Source organism: Ogataea parapolymorpha, chromosome I (genome assembly GCF_000187245.1).
Source record: "Ogataea parapolymorpha DL-1 chromosome I, whole genome shotgun sequence".
Taxonomy (NCBI): Eukaryota; Fungi; Ascomycota; class Pichiomycetes; order Pichiales; family Pichiaceae; genus Ogataea; species Ogataea parapolymorpha.
This window is the reverse complement of record NC_027866.1, coordinates 902,700-919,728: the sequence shown is the minus strand read 5'-3', so window position 1 is coordinate 919,728 and position 17,029 is coordinate 902,700. Positions and strand designations below refer to the sequence as shown.

The 17,029-nt window shown below is 48.3% G+C and overlaps 10 protein-coding genes across 10 annotated transcripts; 5 read left to right on the top strand and 5 right to left on the bottom strand.

Annotated features, from left to right (window-relative positions):
- Positions 1-24: 24 nt before the first annotated feature.
- On the top strand, positions 25-1,920 carry HPODL_02379 (uncharacterized protein; the record flags this gene model as incomplete). The annotated part of the gene is made up of 1 exon (XM_014082007.1): positions 25-1,920. The coding sequence occupies one exon, from the start codon at positions 25-27 to the stop codon at positions 1,918-1,920; it is 1,896 nt and encodes a 631-aa protein (XP_013937482.1).
- Positions 1,921-1,984: 64 nt separating this feature from the next.
- HPODL_02378 (2,2-dialkylglycine decarboxylase) lies at positions 1,985-3,310 on the top strand (the record flags this gene model as incomplete). The annotated part of the gene is made up of 1 exon (XM_014082006.1): positions 1,985-3,310. The coding sequence occupies one exon, from the start codon at positions 1,985-1,987 to the stop codon at positions 3,308-3,310; it is 1,326 nt and encodes a 441-aa protein (XP_013937481.1).
- A 5-nt stretch (positions 3,311-3,315) lies between these two features.
- On the bottom strand, positions 3,316-5,004 carry HPODL_02377 (uncharacterized protein; the record flags this gene model as incomplete). Its single annotated transcript, XM_014082005.1, has 1 exon — positions 3,316-5,004. One exon carries the CDS (start codon positions 5,002-5,004, stop codon positions 3,316-3,318), a length of 1,689 nt encoding a protein of 562 aa, XP_013937480.1.
- Positions 5,005-5,099: 95 nt separating this feature from the next.
- On the bottom strand, positions 5,100-6,608 carry HPODL_02376 (putative transporter; the record flags this gene model as incomplete). The annotated part of the gene is made up of 1 exon (XM_014082004.1): positions 5,100-6,608. One exon carries the CDS (start codon positions 6,606-6,608, stop codon positions 5,100-5,102), a length of 1,509 nt encoding a protein of 502 aa, XP_013937479.1.
- Positions 6,609-6,756: 148 nt separating this feature from the next.
- Positions 6,757-10,668, bottom strand: HPODL_02375 (uncharacterized protein; the record flags this gene model as incomplete). Its single annotated transcript, XM_014082003.1, has 1 exon — positions 6,757-10,668. The coding sequence occupies one exon, from the start codon at positions 10,666-10,668 to the stop codon at positions 6,757-6,759; it is 3,912 nt and encodes a 1,303-aa protein (XP_013937478.1).
- Positions 10,669-10,842: 174 nt separating this feature from the next.
- HPODL_02374 (Conserved hypothetical membrane protein) lies at positions 10,843-12,420 on the bottom strand (the record flags this gene model as incomplete). Its single annotated transcript, XM_014082002.1, has 1 exon — positions 10,843-12,420. One exon carries the CDS (start codon positions 12,418-12,420, stop codon positions 10,843-10,845), a length of 1,578 nt encoding a protein of 525 aa, XP_013937477.1.
- A 174-nt stretch (positions 12,421-12,594) lies between these two features.
- Positions 12,595-13,866, bottom strand: HPODL_02373 (uncharacterized protein; the record flags this gene model as incomplete). The annotated part of the gene is made up of 1 exon (XM_014082001.1): positions 12,595-13,866. The coding sequence occupies one exon, from the start codon at positions 13,864-13,866 to the stop codon at positions 12,595-12,597; it is 1,272 nt and encodes a 423-aa protein (XP_013937476.1).
- Positions 13,867-14,004: 138 nt separating this feature from the next.
- HPODL_02372 (Sorbose reductase SOU1) lies at positions 14,005-14,826 on the top strand (the record flags this gene model as incomplete). Its single annotated transcript, XM_014082000.1, has 1 exon — positions 14,005-14,826. The coding sequence occupies one exon, from the start codon at positions 14,005-14,007 to the stop codon at positions 14,824-14,826; it is 822 nt and encodes a 273-aa protein (XP_013937475.1).
- Positions 14,827-14,864: 38 nt separating this feature from the next.
- On the top strand, positions 14,865-16,286 carry HPODL_02371 (uncharacterized protein; the record flags this gene model as incomplete). The annotated part of the gene is made up of 1 exon (XM_014081999.1): positions 14,865-16,286. The coding sequence occupies one exon, from the start codon at positions 14,865-14,867 to the stop codon at positions 16,284-16,286; it is 1,422 nt and encodes a 473-aa protein (XP_013937474.1).
- Positions 16,287-16,530: 244 nt separating this feature from the next.
- HPODL_02370 (Subunit of the heme-activated, glucose-repressed Hap2p/3p/4p/5p CCAAT-binding complex) lies at positions 16,531-16,986 on the top strand (the record flags this gene model as incomplete). Its single annotated transcript, XM_014081998.1, has 1 exon — positions 16,531-16,986. The coding sequence occupies one exon, from the start codon at positions 16,531-16,533 to the stop codon at positions 16,984-16,986; it is 456 nt and encodes a 151-aa protein (XP_013937473.1).
- Between the last annotated feature and the right edge of the window lie 43 nt (positions 16,987-17,029).

The following is a 17,029-nucleotide window of genomic DNA, read 5'->3' as shown; positions in this document are numbered from 1 at the left end:
AATATTTCCATTTTCATTTATCGTATGGAAAGAAGACGGGCTACGGTGACTTGTTTGAAATGTCGTTCAAAGAAGATCAAGTGCGATGTCAGTGTCTCACATCCTTGCTCCTCATGCAGAAAGCATGGCTTTGAGTGCATCAAGTTTGAAAAAGACAGACGGAAGGAGAGACACGATAGTAAATATATTGAGTCGCTCGAGGAGGAGGTCAAGCTGCAGAAAGACGTCCTAGCGCAACTTCAAAGGCACAGTACGGAAATTACACGGCTCATTTCTGAGAGGACAACAACTCCGAGCACTGTTTCAAAGCCGACAGAAGACAAAGAAGACAGAAATGCGTTGTATCCATGGACAGAGTCGTTTCCGCAGTACAAAAATCAGTCACTCGCCGTTTACGGACCCACAAGTATTTTCGATAGCGTCTCGATCCCAAACTCAGAGATGGACGAAGTCGATCAGCTGAAGCACCTCAACTCCAACTCTGAGATTTTGGAGTGCATCAAACTGTTTTTCAGATGGCTTTATCCCGATATGCATTATTTTCTTTATCGGGAGGCCTTTCTTTTGGACTTTTTTCATCCAAAAATTGACTTTTCATATTGTTCGAAAGAGCTGGTCTTTTCGATATGCTCTATCGGCTCGCTGCTCTCTGAAAATGAGCAAATAAGGCAGAAATCAAAAACTTTTTACGAAAGGGCACGCCAGAGTCTACTCAATAAAATTGATCACCCTACAATTACTTCTCTGCAAAGCTTTCTAATTTTGGGTTTGTACGATATCTATAATGGACGCAACAACGGAGGTTGGATGCTCACAGGTATTGGGTTACGTATGGGTTTCAATCTGGGTTTCCAGCTTAGTCCAAAAAGTTATCATCCAGAAGCCAATGAAGAAGTCAACGAAACAAATATTGGGATCCGCAGTCGTGTTCTCTGGGGCTCGTATGTGGTGGACCATTTCATCAGTCTTATTTTGGGTCGTCCTAGTGTTCTTAAAATGAGCCAGGCAACAATGGAAGAGTCCAACACCATGCCTGACCTGTACTGGATCAAGGAATTTACTTATACCGATCCACAGAAGGTCGGTGACACACCAAAACGGATTGACATAGCCAATCCTCTGAAAGCAACAATTGATCTCATAAACATCACAGAAGGCATGTTGCATGATATCTTTACTGGCACTGGTTTAAAAGAACAGTCGTTTCTACTGTCGGAGAAACTAGCACTTCTTCAAAAATATAACCGGCAGCTAGTCCACTGGAAAGAGCGTCTGCCATCTGAAATCAGTTGGCATACTGAGGGCTTGCTTGAAGAGGGCACAGATCCAACAAAAATGGGACTCAAATATTACTATTATATTGTCGTTCTCTGTCTCAATAGACCCTTTATCAGCCATCGAGAAAAATGTCCACAATCAGTTTCCATCTGCGAATCCACCATCGATGATCTCTATATGGCCGTCATGACATTTACAGGGCTGCATGGATATAATCGGTGCTCAATCCTGATTATCTATTCCTCTATTTTATCCGTCTCTGTTATTCTGCTATCATCTGGCAAAAACGTTGCCAAATATTTAGAAGAGAACCCTGGGGCCGGATCACAATTTTTTGACTTCATGGACGTTCTTCGCAAAGCCGGCAAGACTTGGAAGTTGGCAGAGAAATCTTACACCATGATACGCTCGAGATTGCTCAATGATTATAGCTACGACTATGATCTCGGCTATGCGGCGCATATCCAGGCTTCGCTTCCCCAACCAACGCCCATGAGCCAAACTCCCCGTGACCCAAACCCGCTCGATAGTACTTTTGGTGGTCCACCACTATATATGACCTCCGAAGATATTGATATTTGGGGTTCACTGTTTCCCGACTACGATCTCGAGGAACCATTAGACCCGCTTATCAAAAAATAATTTCGGATTTTGATAGCCGTTGCATAAACTATAAAAAGCTGCAATTTGCAGTAGGTGCGCAGCGATGACTGTCGGAAGTGAAATAGAACTCTCCAATTTTTGGGAAAAGGCCGATAATTGTCTTCTCAAGTACGGAGGCGAGTTTGTGAGAGAGATCATAGTTGGCTCAAAAGGCCTGTATGTGTACACAAATGAAGGCAAAAAGATCCTCGATTTTACCTCAGGCCAAATGTCGTGCTTGATCGGCCATTGCAATAGCGAGATCTCGGAGGTTATTACATACTACGCCGAGAATCTGGATCATATCTTTTCCGGCATGCTCTCTCCACCAGTTGTAGATCTTGCTTCCAAATTGGTCTCCCTGACACCTGACGGACTGGACAAAGCCATTTTTCTTAGCACCGGAGCAGAGTCCAACGAGTGCGCCATCAAACTAGCCAAAACTTTCACTCAAAAGTTTGAAATAGTTGGCCTTTCGCTTTCTTGGCATGGCATGACCGGAAATGCTGGATCCTGCACCTACCAGTCAGGAAGAATTGGGCATGGCCCAACCGTGCCGGGTCAGCTGATCCTCCCAGCCCCAAATGAGTACCGCTCAATTTTCAGACATCCAGATGGGTCCTACGATTGGAAGACAGAAATGCTGTATGGGTGGTCTCTTGTTGATTCTGCCTCTGTTGGATCTCTTGCTGCTGTGATTTTGGAGCCTGTGCTGTCTTCGGGTGGAATGCTCGTCCTTCCTGATGGCTATCTGAAGGAAATGAAGTTACAGTGCGAGAAGCGTGGCATGTTGCTCATTGTTGATGAAGCGCAGACAGGAATTGGCCGTGCAGGATCCATGTTTTCGTGCATTGATTCCGGCGTTGTCCCCGACATTTTGACTTTGAGCAAGACTCTTGGAAACGGGCTGCCTTTGTCAGCTGTGATGACTTCGAACGAGATAGCCAAGGTAACTGAGGAACGAGGATTCCTGTTCTACACCACTCACGTGAATGACCCGATTCCTGCCGCTGTTGGGTCAAAGGTGCTGGATATTGTGCTGAGAGAGAATTTGGTGCAAAACTCTACTGAACGCGGTGAACAGTTCAGAAACGGACTACGAGACTTGGCTAAAACATATCCTTGGATCGGGGATGTCAGGGGAAAAGGTCTCATGTGCGGAATGGAGCTGGTTAAGGATCGCAAATCAAAAGAGCCTTATCCCGAGCTCGCTTCAAAATTAGCAACCAAGATGATGGACCTTGGGCTGTCTGCTAATCTGATTGCAGTCAAATCTTTTGGCACCACTTTCAGAATGGCACCGCCTATTTCTATCTCCAAGAAGGAGATGGATGAAGGGTTGGCTATAATAAAGAGTGCATTCGAGGCTGTTGTGGCCGAAGGTATATAATTTTATCAATCGTCGATCTCATCTACACTCTGGATGTACTGAAAGTAAAACACGATGATCTGGAGATGGCTGTCGAATTTAATCCATTCGTTCACTCCGTGGGCAGAGGTCTCGACACTCGTATACTCTCCGGGCCTATACCGATAGATGTGATCAGAAAGGTTCCAGTAGTATTTTGTATCTGTGTTTCCGGGAGCAATCCCTGGAGACACAATTATAGGGTTGTGGGCATTCGGGCCTTGATATATGTCTGGCCAGATGAGCTCTTCATACACGTGTTTAATGTTCCCTGCAAATATTTTCCAATGGTTGTCGTTTATGGGAGTCAATGGCGCAACATCGAAATACTCGTCGGTGTGAACCAGAAAGTCACCTTGAGGTGTTGGAGGAAATATTTCAACGGCTGGCTCGTTTTTCAGCTGGTAGCTCAGGCCAAAATCGTACTTTTGGGCAACATTTTTAACGTTCCGCAGATACTTTTCTAGTGCTGAGTGGATGGATTCCTCAATGGCAACTCGCGAATTGATGGTCAACTGGACAAATTCCGGCAACGCATTAGACTTTGATCCTCCATGAATCACATCAAGTGCTTGCGATGTTTTAATATAGTATTTCAGCCACCGACTCGATTCGATGTACTCTCTGACCTTTTTATTTGACAAAGGACTAGCTTGGCTGCTGAGAATATTTTTCTTCAGCTCTTTGTCAATGGTAGCAGAATTTTCAGCAAGACAAACATATTGGTAGTATGTGGGATTTTGTGGCGTGAAATAGGAAGGAAATGGATCGTTTTCAATTTTTACCATGAGATCTGCCATGACTCCCAATGAGGTATGGTCAGGAGGCACAGAAGAGTGGCCACCTGGGGTCTTTAGGTCAATCCACAGATTCAAAAAGCCTTTCTCTCCTGTGCCAGGAACAGCCATGGTAGTCCCGTCCAGTGTGGTTAAAGAAACACCTCCTTCATCGCAAATTGCATACATGGACTTGGAACCAAATTTCTGCTCCAGCCACTGGGCGTTCCTATTACGCACACCACTCACTTCCTCGTCAAAACCAAACGAAAATACAACGGTACGACGAGGAATAAAACCCGTCTTCATAAGCTCTTCAGCAGCCTCAAAATAGCCAATGACCAGGTTCTTGCAATCTGAAGATCCCCTGCCAAAAAGATGCGTGCCGTTGTAATGTGCCTCAAAAGGAGGATACGTCCACAAGGGGAGGGTCGACTCCGGCACTGGGCTGGTGTCTTGGTGTCCCATTAAAAGCAGTGGCTTTAGGGTTGTATTTGTACCTCTCCAGATGTAAACAAGACCATGATGATTAACCTTATGGAGCTCCGTGTTTTGATAGAATAAAGGAAAAGTCGACCTTAAGTAACTTTCAAAAATATCGAACTTTGACCAGTATTCAGGGTCATCCTCTACAGTAGCCGGGTCGTCGTCGTGGGTTTCTGTTTTTATACGAATTGCATTTTGTAACTTGACAAGAGATTGGTTGCGGAACTCATGGTCATGTAAAATGGTGTCTATGACCTGACTGTTGGCGAGATAGGTCGAAGGTCTATAAGGTTCGACCATGGGACATTGAGGCATGTAGTCTACTGCTTCTTTAGCTGAATAAATTGTGTAGAGTACAAGAAGACCACCCACAAAGCACGCGGCCCACAAACTGACATAGGCCTGGAAATTCATTACCTAAATTTGTTCAAACTGTTCATATTTATTTAAATTATATCGGATATCTAGAACCGAAAAAAAGCACCCGATTCGGCAATCCCGAAGATAAGCTAGAGGGTGTATCTGAAAAAAATGTTCTCCTTGTCGGTCAAGTCCGAAAACTCGATATTCTCTGGAGCCAGCTCTGGCCGTGCTTCCTCCATGCGGTCACGCCTCTTGTTTTCTCTCCTGCAAAGAAGGTAAACTCCCAAAATACAAGAGGATGCGACAGCCAGGCACACAACTATAGCGATCTTTGCTGGCACGTAGTGAGGAGCATCTGAAGCGCGGTAGGTCTGGGGACCAATAAGATTGCCAACACAGTATCCAATCAGATAAACTCCAGTGACAGTGATTTTCTTCGTGTGGCCAGGCGTGTTGCTAGCGAAATAAGAGAAACATCCAATAGGTCCAATTTGCATCAGGTTCAACAGATAGTAACCAGCGAGCTTTGCGTGCGTTGCTTCACAGAAAGCAAGCATACAAGCAAACGGAAGGCACACCACAATAACTATACTCGTGGTCAGCAACCGTGGCCAGTTGTATCTTTGGATCAGATACGCGATAATAGGAAGTCCAATAAATTCCACCACTCCCTGAGGACATCCGTAGAGCAATGCGTCGGTAGCGGAGTATCCGAGGTCGGAGTTCAACAAGATTGATCCGAAAGAGCTGATTCCACCGTTGGGAATGTTGAACGACACGGCGTAGAAAAAGAATAGCCAGGTTTTCACGTCGAGCAGAGCCTCGATGCACTGGTATCTTTTGAACTTTTTGTTTCCAAAACCTTGGAAGTTCTCTCTCAGTCTCTCCACCACAAGCAGTTTCTCTTTTTTGGACAAGAACCATGCTTCACCAGGAGTGTTTGGAATATGAATAAAGACAATTATTCCGGTCGTCAGCGATATAAGCCCCACCACAATAAACAAGATTTTCCAAGGCTCGATCGAAAACTGGTCTGCTCGAATAGCTATACCGTAAGACATCAACGACCCAAAGAAAACTCCAAACCCAGCGGTACTGAGCCAAAAGGACACTCTCAAAAACGCCTCTTTTTTGCGGTAGTACTGAGACGTCAGAATAGTGGTGAAGACAGAGGCAGATGCTTCCGAGCAGCCCAGAAGTGTTCTTAAAAATATGAACGCTGCGTAGCTGTGATTAGAAGCTTGTAGGCAAATGATGACTGCCCACGAGAACATGTATATACTGAATGTTCTCGAAAGAGGGAATCGTTGGAGCGTGTAGCCGGCAATCGGCTGGAAACATAGGTATCCCAAGTAGAAAGCTGAGGAGGTCCATGCGTACTGGTTACCGACCATGTTCATGTCGGTTTTAATTCCCATAACTGCTGCATAACCATTGCAGGCCTTGTCAATGTAGAACAAAGAGTACAGAAAGGAGACCAAAGGCATCAGGAAAAAGTCGAGTTTCCGAAGAAGAGCATCGTTGGCCTTTTTGTCGAGAGTCACCTCCTTGGACTCCTTAGCTAGGGCCATAGCCTGATCCACGTCTGCCCACTCGCGGTTCTCCACGCTGCTCACCTCGTCCAGATTGTGCGTAGCTGTTTCTTTTTCGGACATTAGAATTTAGTGAAAGTTTGCACTTCGTGCTTGATTTAAATATTTGATCTGTATTAGTCTCGTAGAATTTCTTATCTCGGAAGTTGATAACCGGAGATCTCGCGAGAGATAAATAAATGGTGCAATTTTTAAAGCCTTATCTAAAATCTTACTGAGAGGTGTTTGCGGCCTCAACAATGTTAGAGAGCGTCCCTCCGGCCAGTGGGGCTCTTGGCAACTCGTGCCCGGTCTTCATCACGACTTTTTCTCTTTCTTTCGGGTCGCCGTAACCACCTCCTCCTGGAGTAAGAATCGCGATATACATACCTTTCTGGAGCACGATATCGGCAAAGGCTCCAATCCCAAACCATTGGACTGACCCGTCCTTCATCTGCTTCCCAATTTTGTTGATACCACGAGCACCACAACATCCGCCAGCCATACCATAGGGAGACGTAGCACGCCTGAACGAGGAAATCGACGCTTCCACTTTCGTGGTGAATTGAATAATCCGTTGCAATCCGTCGCCTCCCTTCCATTTACCGTCTCCACCAGTCCCTTTACGAATACTCCAGTCCCACAGAATACACGGATACCGTTTTTCAAGCACCTCAGGATCTGTGATTTTCGTGTTGGTCATGTGACACTGAGTGCCCGAAAATCCGTCTGCTCCTTCTGTTGCACCGCTGCCGGCGCCGATAGTCTCAACCATACCGAATCCTTTAACAAGCTGGCCGTTTTCCAAGCCTCCAACACCAAAGTGTAGTGCATTCATCGATCCAGGCCCGCTACCCACCACCTGGTAGGCCTTGAAAATGGTCTCGGTAAGAATTTGGGAACCACTGCCGTTTCCGGAGCTCACAGCCGCCTCCTTGGACGGGTTCAACAACGTGCCTTCTGGAACAATAATCTCGATCGGCACAAGACAACCCTCGTTCAGAGGGATGTCCGAGTTGATGATACACCGCAGCCCGTAAATGACGCAGGCGTGGGTCACTGCAATCGGCGAGTTTTGCGGGCTGTACACCTGCTCTGTTGTGCCAGTGAAATCGTAAACAGCAGAGCCGTCCTCTTCGTTGATATCTATGGACACCACAATTTTAGAGCCTGTGTCCAGCACCTCTTCTGCCCGCAGCGGGAGTTTTCCGCGGTGCGTTTTAGCAAGTTTCTTAAGGGCTGCACGCACGGCCATTTCAGCCGTCTTTTTGACGTTGCGCATGTAGAACAACACTGTCTCAACGCCGTACTCCTTGAATAAATCCACCAACAGGTTGACACCACGCTGATTTGCGGCAATCTGCGCCTTGAGATCAGAAACGTTGTCTTCGAGCTTTCTGGTTGGTGAACAGCCAGGAGCCTCTGCAGGGACTTCCATGAAGTACTTGTGTAGCCCTTCGTAATCAAATTGACCCTTGGAAACAATTTTCCATGCTTCAAACTGCGCACCTTCCTCAGCCAAACTGGTGGCCATTGTAGAGCCAGAACCAGGAGTGAGTCCTCCTATTTCTGCGTGGTGTGCCCTGGAGGCGGTGAAGAATCGGATCTTCCCTTCGATGAAGACTGGAGAAATAATGGTAATGTCAGGAAGATGTGTTCCGCCTGCCACGGGGTGGTTGGTAGCAAGAACGTCGCCTTCGTGGATATTGTCTTTCCAATACTCAATAGCGTATTTGATGGAGAAACTCATGGATCCTAAATGGACAGGAACGTGAGGCGCGTTAGCCGTCAGATTTCCATCCTCGTCAAACAGCGCACAAGAAAAGTCCATGCGTTCCTTAATGTTGGCCGAAACAGAAATTTTCTGCAACGTTCTGCCCATGTCCTCAGCAATGAACATGAACCTGTTGGAAAAGACGGAAAGCAAAATTGGATCGACATGGTCCAGGGAAATTTCGTCCTGCGTTTTCTCGTTGTCCACGTCGATAATGATGTGTCTGGGTAAATTGATGGCTCGTGCACCCGGTGTGACCAGAATAGTCTGAGTTTCGTCCAGTATCATTGCAGGTCCGGCTATGATATCGCCCATGCTGAGGTCTTTCATGAAGTACACCTTGGACATCATTTTTCCTTCATCAAAAGCGATTTCCTGCTGGCTCACTTCGACGCCACTTTTGACAGGCTGCTGTGCAACCGTTTCCAAATCCTTATACGGTGACCGTTCCACCACCTTGGATAACGCCCCAGTGCCCCTGACCCGCAAATCATGCACAATCACGTCTCTTTCGTCGTCCACAAACGTGAACTGTCTGAGATGCGATTCCCTGAAGGATGTGAAGAAATCCTTTTCTGCGTCCTGGTTGATCATCAGCTTCGTTTCTGAACCATGGTAGCCCATGTTAAAGAAGACCTCAAAGCGAATATCAGACTCCCTCAGACCTTGAGATAGAAGCTTCTGTTTAGCTTCCTCCTTCAAAATTTCGCATTTTTCCAACAACTCCGAAACAGCGTCCTCCTTGTAGACGGCGCTGGATGGGATCTGTTTCTCCACCACGGTGTCAGCCAGAGCTATACCGTAGGCTGAGAGAATAGACGAGTACTTGTGGATGACAACACGCTTGATTTTCAGAATCTCGGCCATCGGGGCCGCATGCTGCCCGCCTGCTCCGCCAAAGGAAGCAAGGTTGTGTCTCGTGATGTCGTAGCCCTTGGACTCGGTAAGTGTTCTGATTAGCTTTGCCATGTTGTAGTTAGCAACGGTGAGAAAGCCAAGAGCAACCTCCTCGACCGTCTTTGGTGAGCCCGGATTGTCCTTGTTGATGAGATCTGTGAGCTCTCTGAATTTTTTCTTTGAAATCTCCACGTCCAGCGGCTCGTTTGCGTCAGGCCCAAATATTTTCGGAAACTGTTCAGGAACAATCCGGCCAGTCACCAGGTTGGCATCGGTGACCGTGAGGGGACCGCCTTTACGATAGCATGCGGGTCCGGGATGCGATCCAGCGGACTCAGGACCGACAACGAAAATGCCGTTCTTATAGAATAAAATAGAGCCTCCGCCGGCAGCAACAGTGTTGATATCGAGCTGGGGCACGGTAATGTTGATTCCAGCCGTGTTGGTCTCAAAAACGTGCTCGTACTGGCCAGCATAACGCGACACGTCCGTGGAAGTTCCGCCCATATCGAAGCCGATGATGGGGACGCCGTAGTCGGCGTCGTAACAAGTTTCTGCCTCGCCCACAACACCGCCAGCAGGGCCAGACAGCAGGGCTTTGAGGCCTGTAAAATGCTCTGCCGTGCACATACCGCCGTCCGACTGCATGAATTCGATTCTCGTGTGCTTTTCAAAGCCAGGCTTGAAGCCTTTCAGCAGTCCGTGGATGTACTCTTTCACCACAGGCGTCAAATACGCATCGAGCACGGCAGACTGTGCTCGTGGCACAGCCTTGATCATAGGGATGATCTCGTGGGACGTGGTGATGAACTCGAAGCCCAGCTCGATAGCTAGTTCTTTCAGTTTTTTTTCGTGGTCCTGGAAATTGTAGCCGTGAATCAGGCAAATAGCCACGGACTTGAACCCGTTGGATCTGAGCCGCAGCAGTTCGTGCTTGGCGGCATCAAGATCAATAGGCCTCAGAATCTCAAACACCTCCCTGGTGGTACCCTCAACGAATTTTGTGCCGTCAAGTAGCTCTCTGCAATCGTTCATTTGTGGATCCTCGGTGTACGCAGGCATTGTGACCCTCTCGTCGATCTCAACGACCTCTTCGTACAGCACGCCCGGTTTGACAATCTTGAGAGCAAATAGGTCGGGTCTGCTCTGGTCGCCAATCCTCAGAAGATCCTTGAAGCCCTTGGTGGTGACAAAAGCGCACTTGGCTCCTTTTCTTTCCAGAAGAGCGTTTGTTGCAACGGTGGTTCCCAGACGGATGCTGCTGACGATTGAGGTATCTAACGGCTCGCCACGGGCAATTTTCTTTCCCTGGACATGTTCCAAAATTTTGCGGATCCCTTCAATGTTGGCATCCTCGTAGTTGGCAGGGTCAACAGAAAGCAGCTTAAAGACGTAGTCTTGCTGGCCCGGAATGATAGCTAGGAAGTCGGTAAATGTTCCGCCACGGTCAATGGCAATTTTAATGTCAGACATGAGGATTTGACGGATACACAGGTTGGGGATGGGTATTTATCTTTGTGCCTGATGCGCCATTTTAGGTAACTCCGCTTCCACTGATAGATACGCAAAAAAATAAATTAAATAAAGTAGAAATTTTATCCGCGCACTGATAAGCTCCACAAAAGGAGATCGGGAGCTGATAAGCGGTTAAACCTGACTTACATCGGATCCGACAGGAACCTCCGTCACAGACACAATAGCCTCCACCTTGCCGCCGGCAGACTTTGATTTGATCACCTGGATCGATCCTAGCGCGTTCTGGGTGACATCGTCCTTGTCAAAAATAAGTGCAATCTCCTCCAAAGAGTGGCCTCTGGTTTCCGGAAAAACAAAGTAAATGACACCGATGATCACCAGCTGCACTGCAAGATACACACAATAGTATTTCCAGTGGATTGCGTTCAGCGCAATTCCGTTCACGAAAATATTGAAGAACGTGGTGGCATTGAGGACAAACATTGCTGAGAAAAGCCCTTTTGATCTCGTCACCTGTGGCCACAGCTCTGCCGGATACGCTGTGACGAGAGGACTGAAGGCCACGTTGTTAAACCCTAGACACAGGAAAATGAACACGATGATGCCCTGGCCCACATTCTTGCCTGTTTCCTGGTAAACTGCGGTGATGGTAGTCAGCGGAATATAGAAAATAAATAGAGAGATCATGGACATCAGCAAAAGCGTCCGTCTTCCCACCTTGTCCACCAGCATCACACCTGTGACCGCGCACAGCCAGTTAGACAGCTGTAGACAGGCGTTGATCAGAGTTTTCTGGAGAGTGTTTGTGATCCCGACGGCGTCCAGCACCGTGCTGAGATACGACGAGACAATTCCTGTTCCACACCAGGAACACGAAGCAGCAGTGAAACACCCAACAAACATCCGTTTCCTGTTTCCTGGAGTAGCCACGAGCGATCTCCAGGAAGCCACGTTATTGGCTTTCTGGGCCTCGATAGAAGCCACGATCTCGGCAATCTCGAGGTCCACGAGCGGGACGTACATTTCCTCGTAGTCTGCGTGATATTTCATAAGAATCTCTCGTGCTTCTTCCATCCTTCCCTTCGATGCAAGCCATCTTGGTGATTCGGGGGCCATTAGCAGAGATGGCATGAGAGCAGAGGGGAGAAACGCCTGCAAGGCGAGTGGAATCCTCCAACTGTTGCTGTTTGGAAGCGATCTGGTTCCAAAAACAATCCACGCAACCATCAACGCGCCAAAGTAAAACATTGAGTGGTAGGCTGCCGAGAATTTTCCTCTGGTGGTTGGAAATGCCATCTCGTTGATATACAATGAGGCAGCGTAATTGCAGGCAAACGAAAACCCAATCATGATCCGACCCATAATGTACGCTGCGTTGTTTTTGGCTGACGCGGCCACAATTGCGCCAACCCAAATAAAGAATGAGGTTGCAAAAATCACCAGTTTGCGGCCAAACCTGTCACAGAAGTAGGGCACGAAAAAAATAATAGCACAGGTACCGATAAAGGGACACGAATTAATAAATCCTAGCCAGGTTCCGGTGGGGTATCCTGTAAATTCTTGCCATTGAGGCAGAGCCTGTATGGCGTTCGTCAGCGCAGAGTCGTAGCCAATCGCTGCAGCGTAGAGGATGAAGCTGAACATATAAAAATTCAGTTTTACTAGATTGCGTCTTTGGTACCATTTGCGATCGTCGTTTGGAAGAGCGGCAGAGATCTTCTCCCCCGCCAGGTTGAATGAGCCAGTCATAATAAGAGGTGTAGGTTTCAGAGCGTTTTATAGATTGGATCATTGCGTTGCAACTGATAAGATTTCGCGAAATAGTTTTTTAATGCGCGCGCATACGCCTGCGTCAAAAATTTAGATAAAAAGAATCTCCTAAAATGTTTGATTTCCGACCCTCCTGCACCATTTGCGGGAGTGTCACTCTTTGGCAAAAGAGATCTGGTCAAACTCCAAAAGCTGCTTGGTCAGTTTCCAATCCGTGTTTTTGTACTTTTCCAGCCCTTCTGGCTCACTTCTCCATTTCCATCTTTCTGCAGTTGCGGCATCCAGACGGCCTTCTAGCATCTCCAATATATAGATCCCGATATTCGGAAGAAACTTGAATCCGTGGCCAGAGTCTCCAGACGCAAGATATACGTCCGAATGGCCAGGAACCTTGTCTATGATGAAGTCGGAGTTTGAACTATCTGCTATCCAACAAGTTTTGCTTCTTATAAAAGGCTTGGTAGCCAGTTCGGGAAAGTACTTGGTCAGCAGCTTGCGTGCCTGGGAAAGGCAAGTTTGCGGAATCGTGTCCTTTGCCATATCATATTTGTAGCGCGGCAAGGACACTGTGCCCGAAGCGTGAGGATTCGTCACTGTGTTGGCTGCTGCCACGCCAGATATGCAGACTTTCATAAGCCCGGTTTCCTTATCAGGCGGGAAAAAATACCCAAGACCCGCGTCGAAAATCACCGGAATATCTTGCATGTTTGCGGCCTCGCCAGGAGTCAGCTGAATATGCGTGACAAAAAGCCCAGTGGCCGATTGCACGCCAGCGACATTCACAACAAATCCAGAGCTCGCACCACACGCAACAAGAATTTTGTCTGCAGAGTAGCTGGCTCCAGACTTGACAACCACCGTGGCCTTGCCATCGGTCTGCTCTATTCCGACGGCCTCTCCGGCCTCACCAAAAACAAAGTGGACTCCGCACCGAACAGCTTTTCTCCAAGCTGCTTTTAGAGCGTTAGACGAATGTGCGTATCCGGCCCTGCCGTTGTAAACATAAACGTCCTCCGACGAAAACTTGCAGTCCCCCAGAGAGGGCAGGTCCCGTTTCAGAGATGCAACGTTGTCGTACCTGGTAATTTTATCAGCCTTGCCCAGCTCACTAAGAACAGCGATACTTATATCGTCAAATCTTCGTCTGCTGGTGTTAGATTTTGGACAAACAGACAATCTGCCGCACTCAAAGTACGTCTCTGAATACTCTGGATCGGCTTTCCAGGCTTCAATTGCATCAAGACTCATCCTGGCGTAGAAGTCCGAGTCGTACTCGCTCCGAATAATCTTGTTGATATCGCATGCGGCAGAGTACGGAGACGGCACAGTGTGTTTATCAATCACAGTGACTGTATATCCCTTATTTTGCGCTTGGATGGCCGTCGAAAGCCCAAAAACGCCAGCCCCGACAATCAACAACGACATGATCCGATACGAAGAATTGATAGCTTCAGCTTTTTTTTCCTAGCCAGGTTGAGTGGCACACGACGCGGGTCGCAAAGACGGTGAAGGGTACCAAAGTTTTTCCCCAGATTTTTTCAAGTACCGAAAAAAGCAGCAGACATGAACATTATCGGAAATTACGACAAACTACCAACCGAGGCTCCTCAATTGCCTTCCAACGTTTTCAGCCTGTTCTCCCTGAAAGGCAAGGTGGCCAGCATTACTGGTGGCTCGACGGGAATTGGTCTGGCTGTGGCAGAAGCGTATGCTCAGGCAGGCGCAGACGTGGCCATCTGGTACAACAGCACAAACGCTGACCACGAAGCTGAGAGGCTGTCCAAGACGTACGGGATCCGTGCCAAGGCTTACAAGTGCGCAGTCGGCGACTTTGACCAGGTCAAGGCCACGATCGATGCCATTGAGTCTGACTTTGGCACGATTCACATTTTTGTTGCAAATGCGGGGATTGGCTCCCAATCGGTGCCTGTGATCGATGCGTCGCTGGAAAAATACCGGGCAATCATGAACACGAATTTGGACGGCGTGTACTACTGCGCCAAGTGCGTGGGTCCAATTTTCAAGAAGCACGGCAAGGGTTCCTTTATCATCACCACCTCACAGGCAGCCCATATTGTCACGGCTCACGTGTGGCAAGCGGCTTACAACGCCAGCAAGGCAGCGTGCATCCAGATTGCCAAGAGTCTGGCAATGGAATGGGTCGGCTTCGCCCGTGTCAATACGATCTCTCCAGGGTACATTGTCACCCCTATCTCGAAAGATGTGCCTAACGAGGAGAAAGTCAAGTGGTGCACGTTGATCCCAATGGGCAGAGAGGGGCTTCCTCAAGAGCTTGTGGGCGCATACCTGTACTTTGCGTCGGACGCCTCAACCTTCACCACCGGCGCTGACCTCATCATTGACGGTGGTTATTGCTGCCCATAAATGTTGCCCAAAAATGGCTAAAACTTTTTTTTTTTTCTATGTTGAAAAAATATGGATATGAAGAAAAACAGCAAAAACGTGTAATCCGGAGTAAAAGACCCAGTCCTGTGTCGCCTAAACTGCCCGACCTGAACCCTTCACTTCGCCCGGGCCTAGCCGTGGTGTTCATCGGCTACAACCCCTCGATCCGCTCCTCGTCCTTGCAGCATCATTACGCTCACCCCACTAACCTGTTTTGGAAATTATTTAACGAGTCGGGAATATTGAGCACCGTGACTAACGGGGTACACTCTCACCCCTGCGCCGCCAAGGACGACTGGGATCTGCTCCAATACGGCATCGGGTTCACGGATCTGGTGCTGCGCCCCACGCAGAACGCGGGGCAACTGACTAAAACGGAAATGGCCCACAACGTACCGAGACTGTGCGCCGAACTTAGGAGCAACCAGCCTGCGGTGGCCTGCTTCGTGGGGAAGGGAATCTGGGAACAGGTGTGCAAGACGTTGGGAAACAAAGACGCCTTGAAGAACTTTGGCTGGGGACGGCAACAGCTCGAGCTTGAGGGCTGCACTATCTTTGTGATACCCAGCACCTCCGGCCTCGTCACCATCAGCTACAAGGAAAAACTCAAGTGGTGGCTCGAGTTGCGCGCTTACGTCAGCAACCTCGGGGTTGATAAGACCGCGAAAACTGATGGTGTCTGGGGTAAAGTTCGCGGAGCGCAGAATACCTGTGAAGAGTATAAAAAGAAGCCGCTGTTCCTGGATGCAGGAGACGCTGAAATGGTTCGGCACGTGAGCGGCAAGGACATCGATCATCTAGTTGATATTTTGGTTCGTCTTCATGAGCAGAAATGCTCAGGACAGCGTGTTATTGTTGCCGTGTGCGGTGCGCCGGGCAGTGGCAAGTCTTTGATCACAGAGAGGGTTATTAACCGTCTGAATGAGCGCTTTGGCAAGCGGATTGGCGTTGTGGTCCCCCAGGACGGGTTCCACTACTACATGAAAGAATTGTTGCAGATGGACGATCCAGAAACCATGGTTGCTCGACGGGGTGCAGATTTTACGTTCAACGCTGAGGGACTGGTTGATTTAGTGAGGCGGATTAGAGAGCATCCCGAGGAGGAAATATATGCGCCGAGCTTTGACCACAAAATCAAGGATCCAGTCGAAGATTCGATCGTGATTCGTCCTGAGAACGAGATCGTTATTCTCGAAGGCAACTACGTTTGTTTGGACAAGGAGCCGTGGAGTAAGATCTCGCAAATTGCCGACGCGAGCTGGATGGTCGTCGCGCGGCCCGAGCTGATTCGGGAGAGAATTGTGCGGCGGCATTTGGAGGCCGGGATCAGCAAGACCAAAGAGGAGGCAGAGCAGCGGGCCGACGGAAACGACATGGTGAACGGGAAGTATGTGATAGAGCACTCGCGTGGGATAGATTTGGCGATTGATAATGAATAGCATATAAATAGAAAATATATAATGCGCAGAAGCGAAAAACACAGACGCGACGACGCAGAGTCAAGACTTGTGGTAGCAGAAATAATTACCTGGCTTTGCACACAGAACTAAATTCTCGATTAATTCAAATCATCGGTGTTCTCTTTAAGCCTGGTCCACCGCATAGCTCGTGTACAATTGAAAAAGCAAACGTCCAGTCAATAGAAAATTCCTCTCTTTAAAATCGATAACACCGTTACAACCTATGGATATCCGCGAACAGGACCGCTGGCTGCCCATAGCCAACGTTGGCCGCGTGATGCGACAGGCCCTTCCACCTCACGGAAAGCTCTCGAAAGAGGCCAAACAGTGCATGCAAGAGTGTGTGTCTGAATTTATCTCCTTCATCACCTCCCAAGCAGCTGAAAAATGTTCTTTGGAAAAGAGGAAAACGCTCAATGGGGAGGACATATTGTTTTCGATGTACTCTCTCGGGTTTGAGAACTACGCGGAGACACTGAAAATATATCTTGCCAAATACCGTCAGTACGAGCTTTTGGAGAGCGAAGCCAGAAGAGAGAAGTACCGACAGCGAAAAGGACTAACGGCAGACGCTGACGACGACAACGGAAGCGACGCTGAAGGTAATGAGGAGCGCGGCGACGACGCAGAAGGAGACTTCCTCAACTATGAGGACGAGCTCGGCTTCGAAGGGTGGTAGCTATGCGGCTTTAGCCCTGAAATAATTAATCCTAATCCATCCC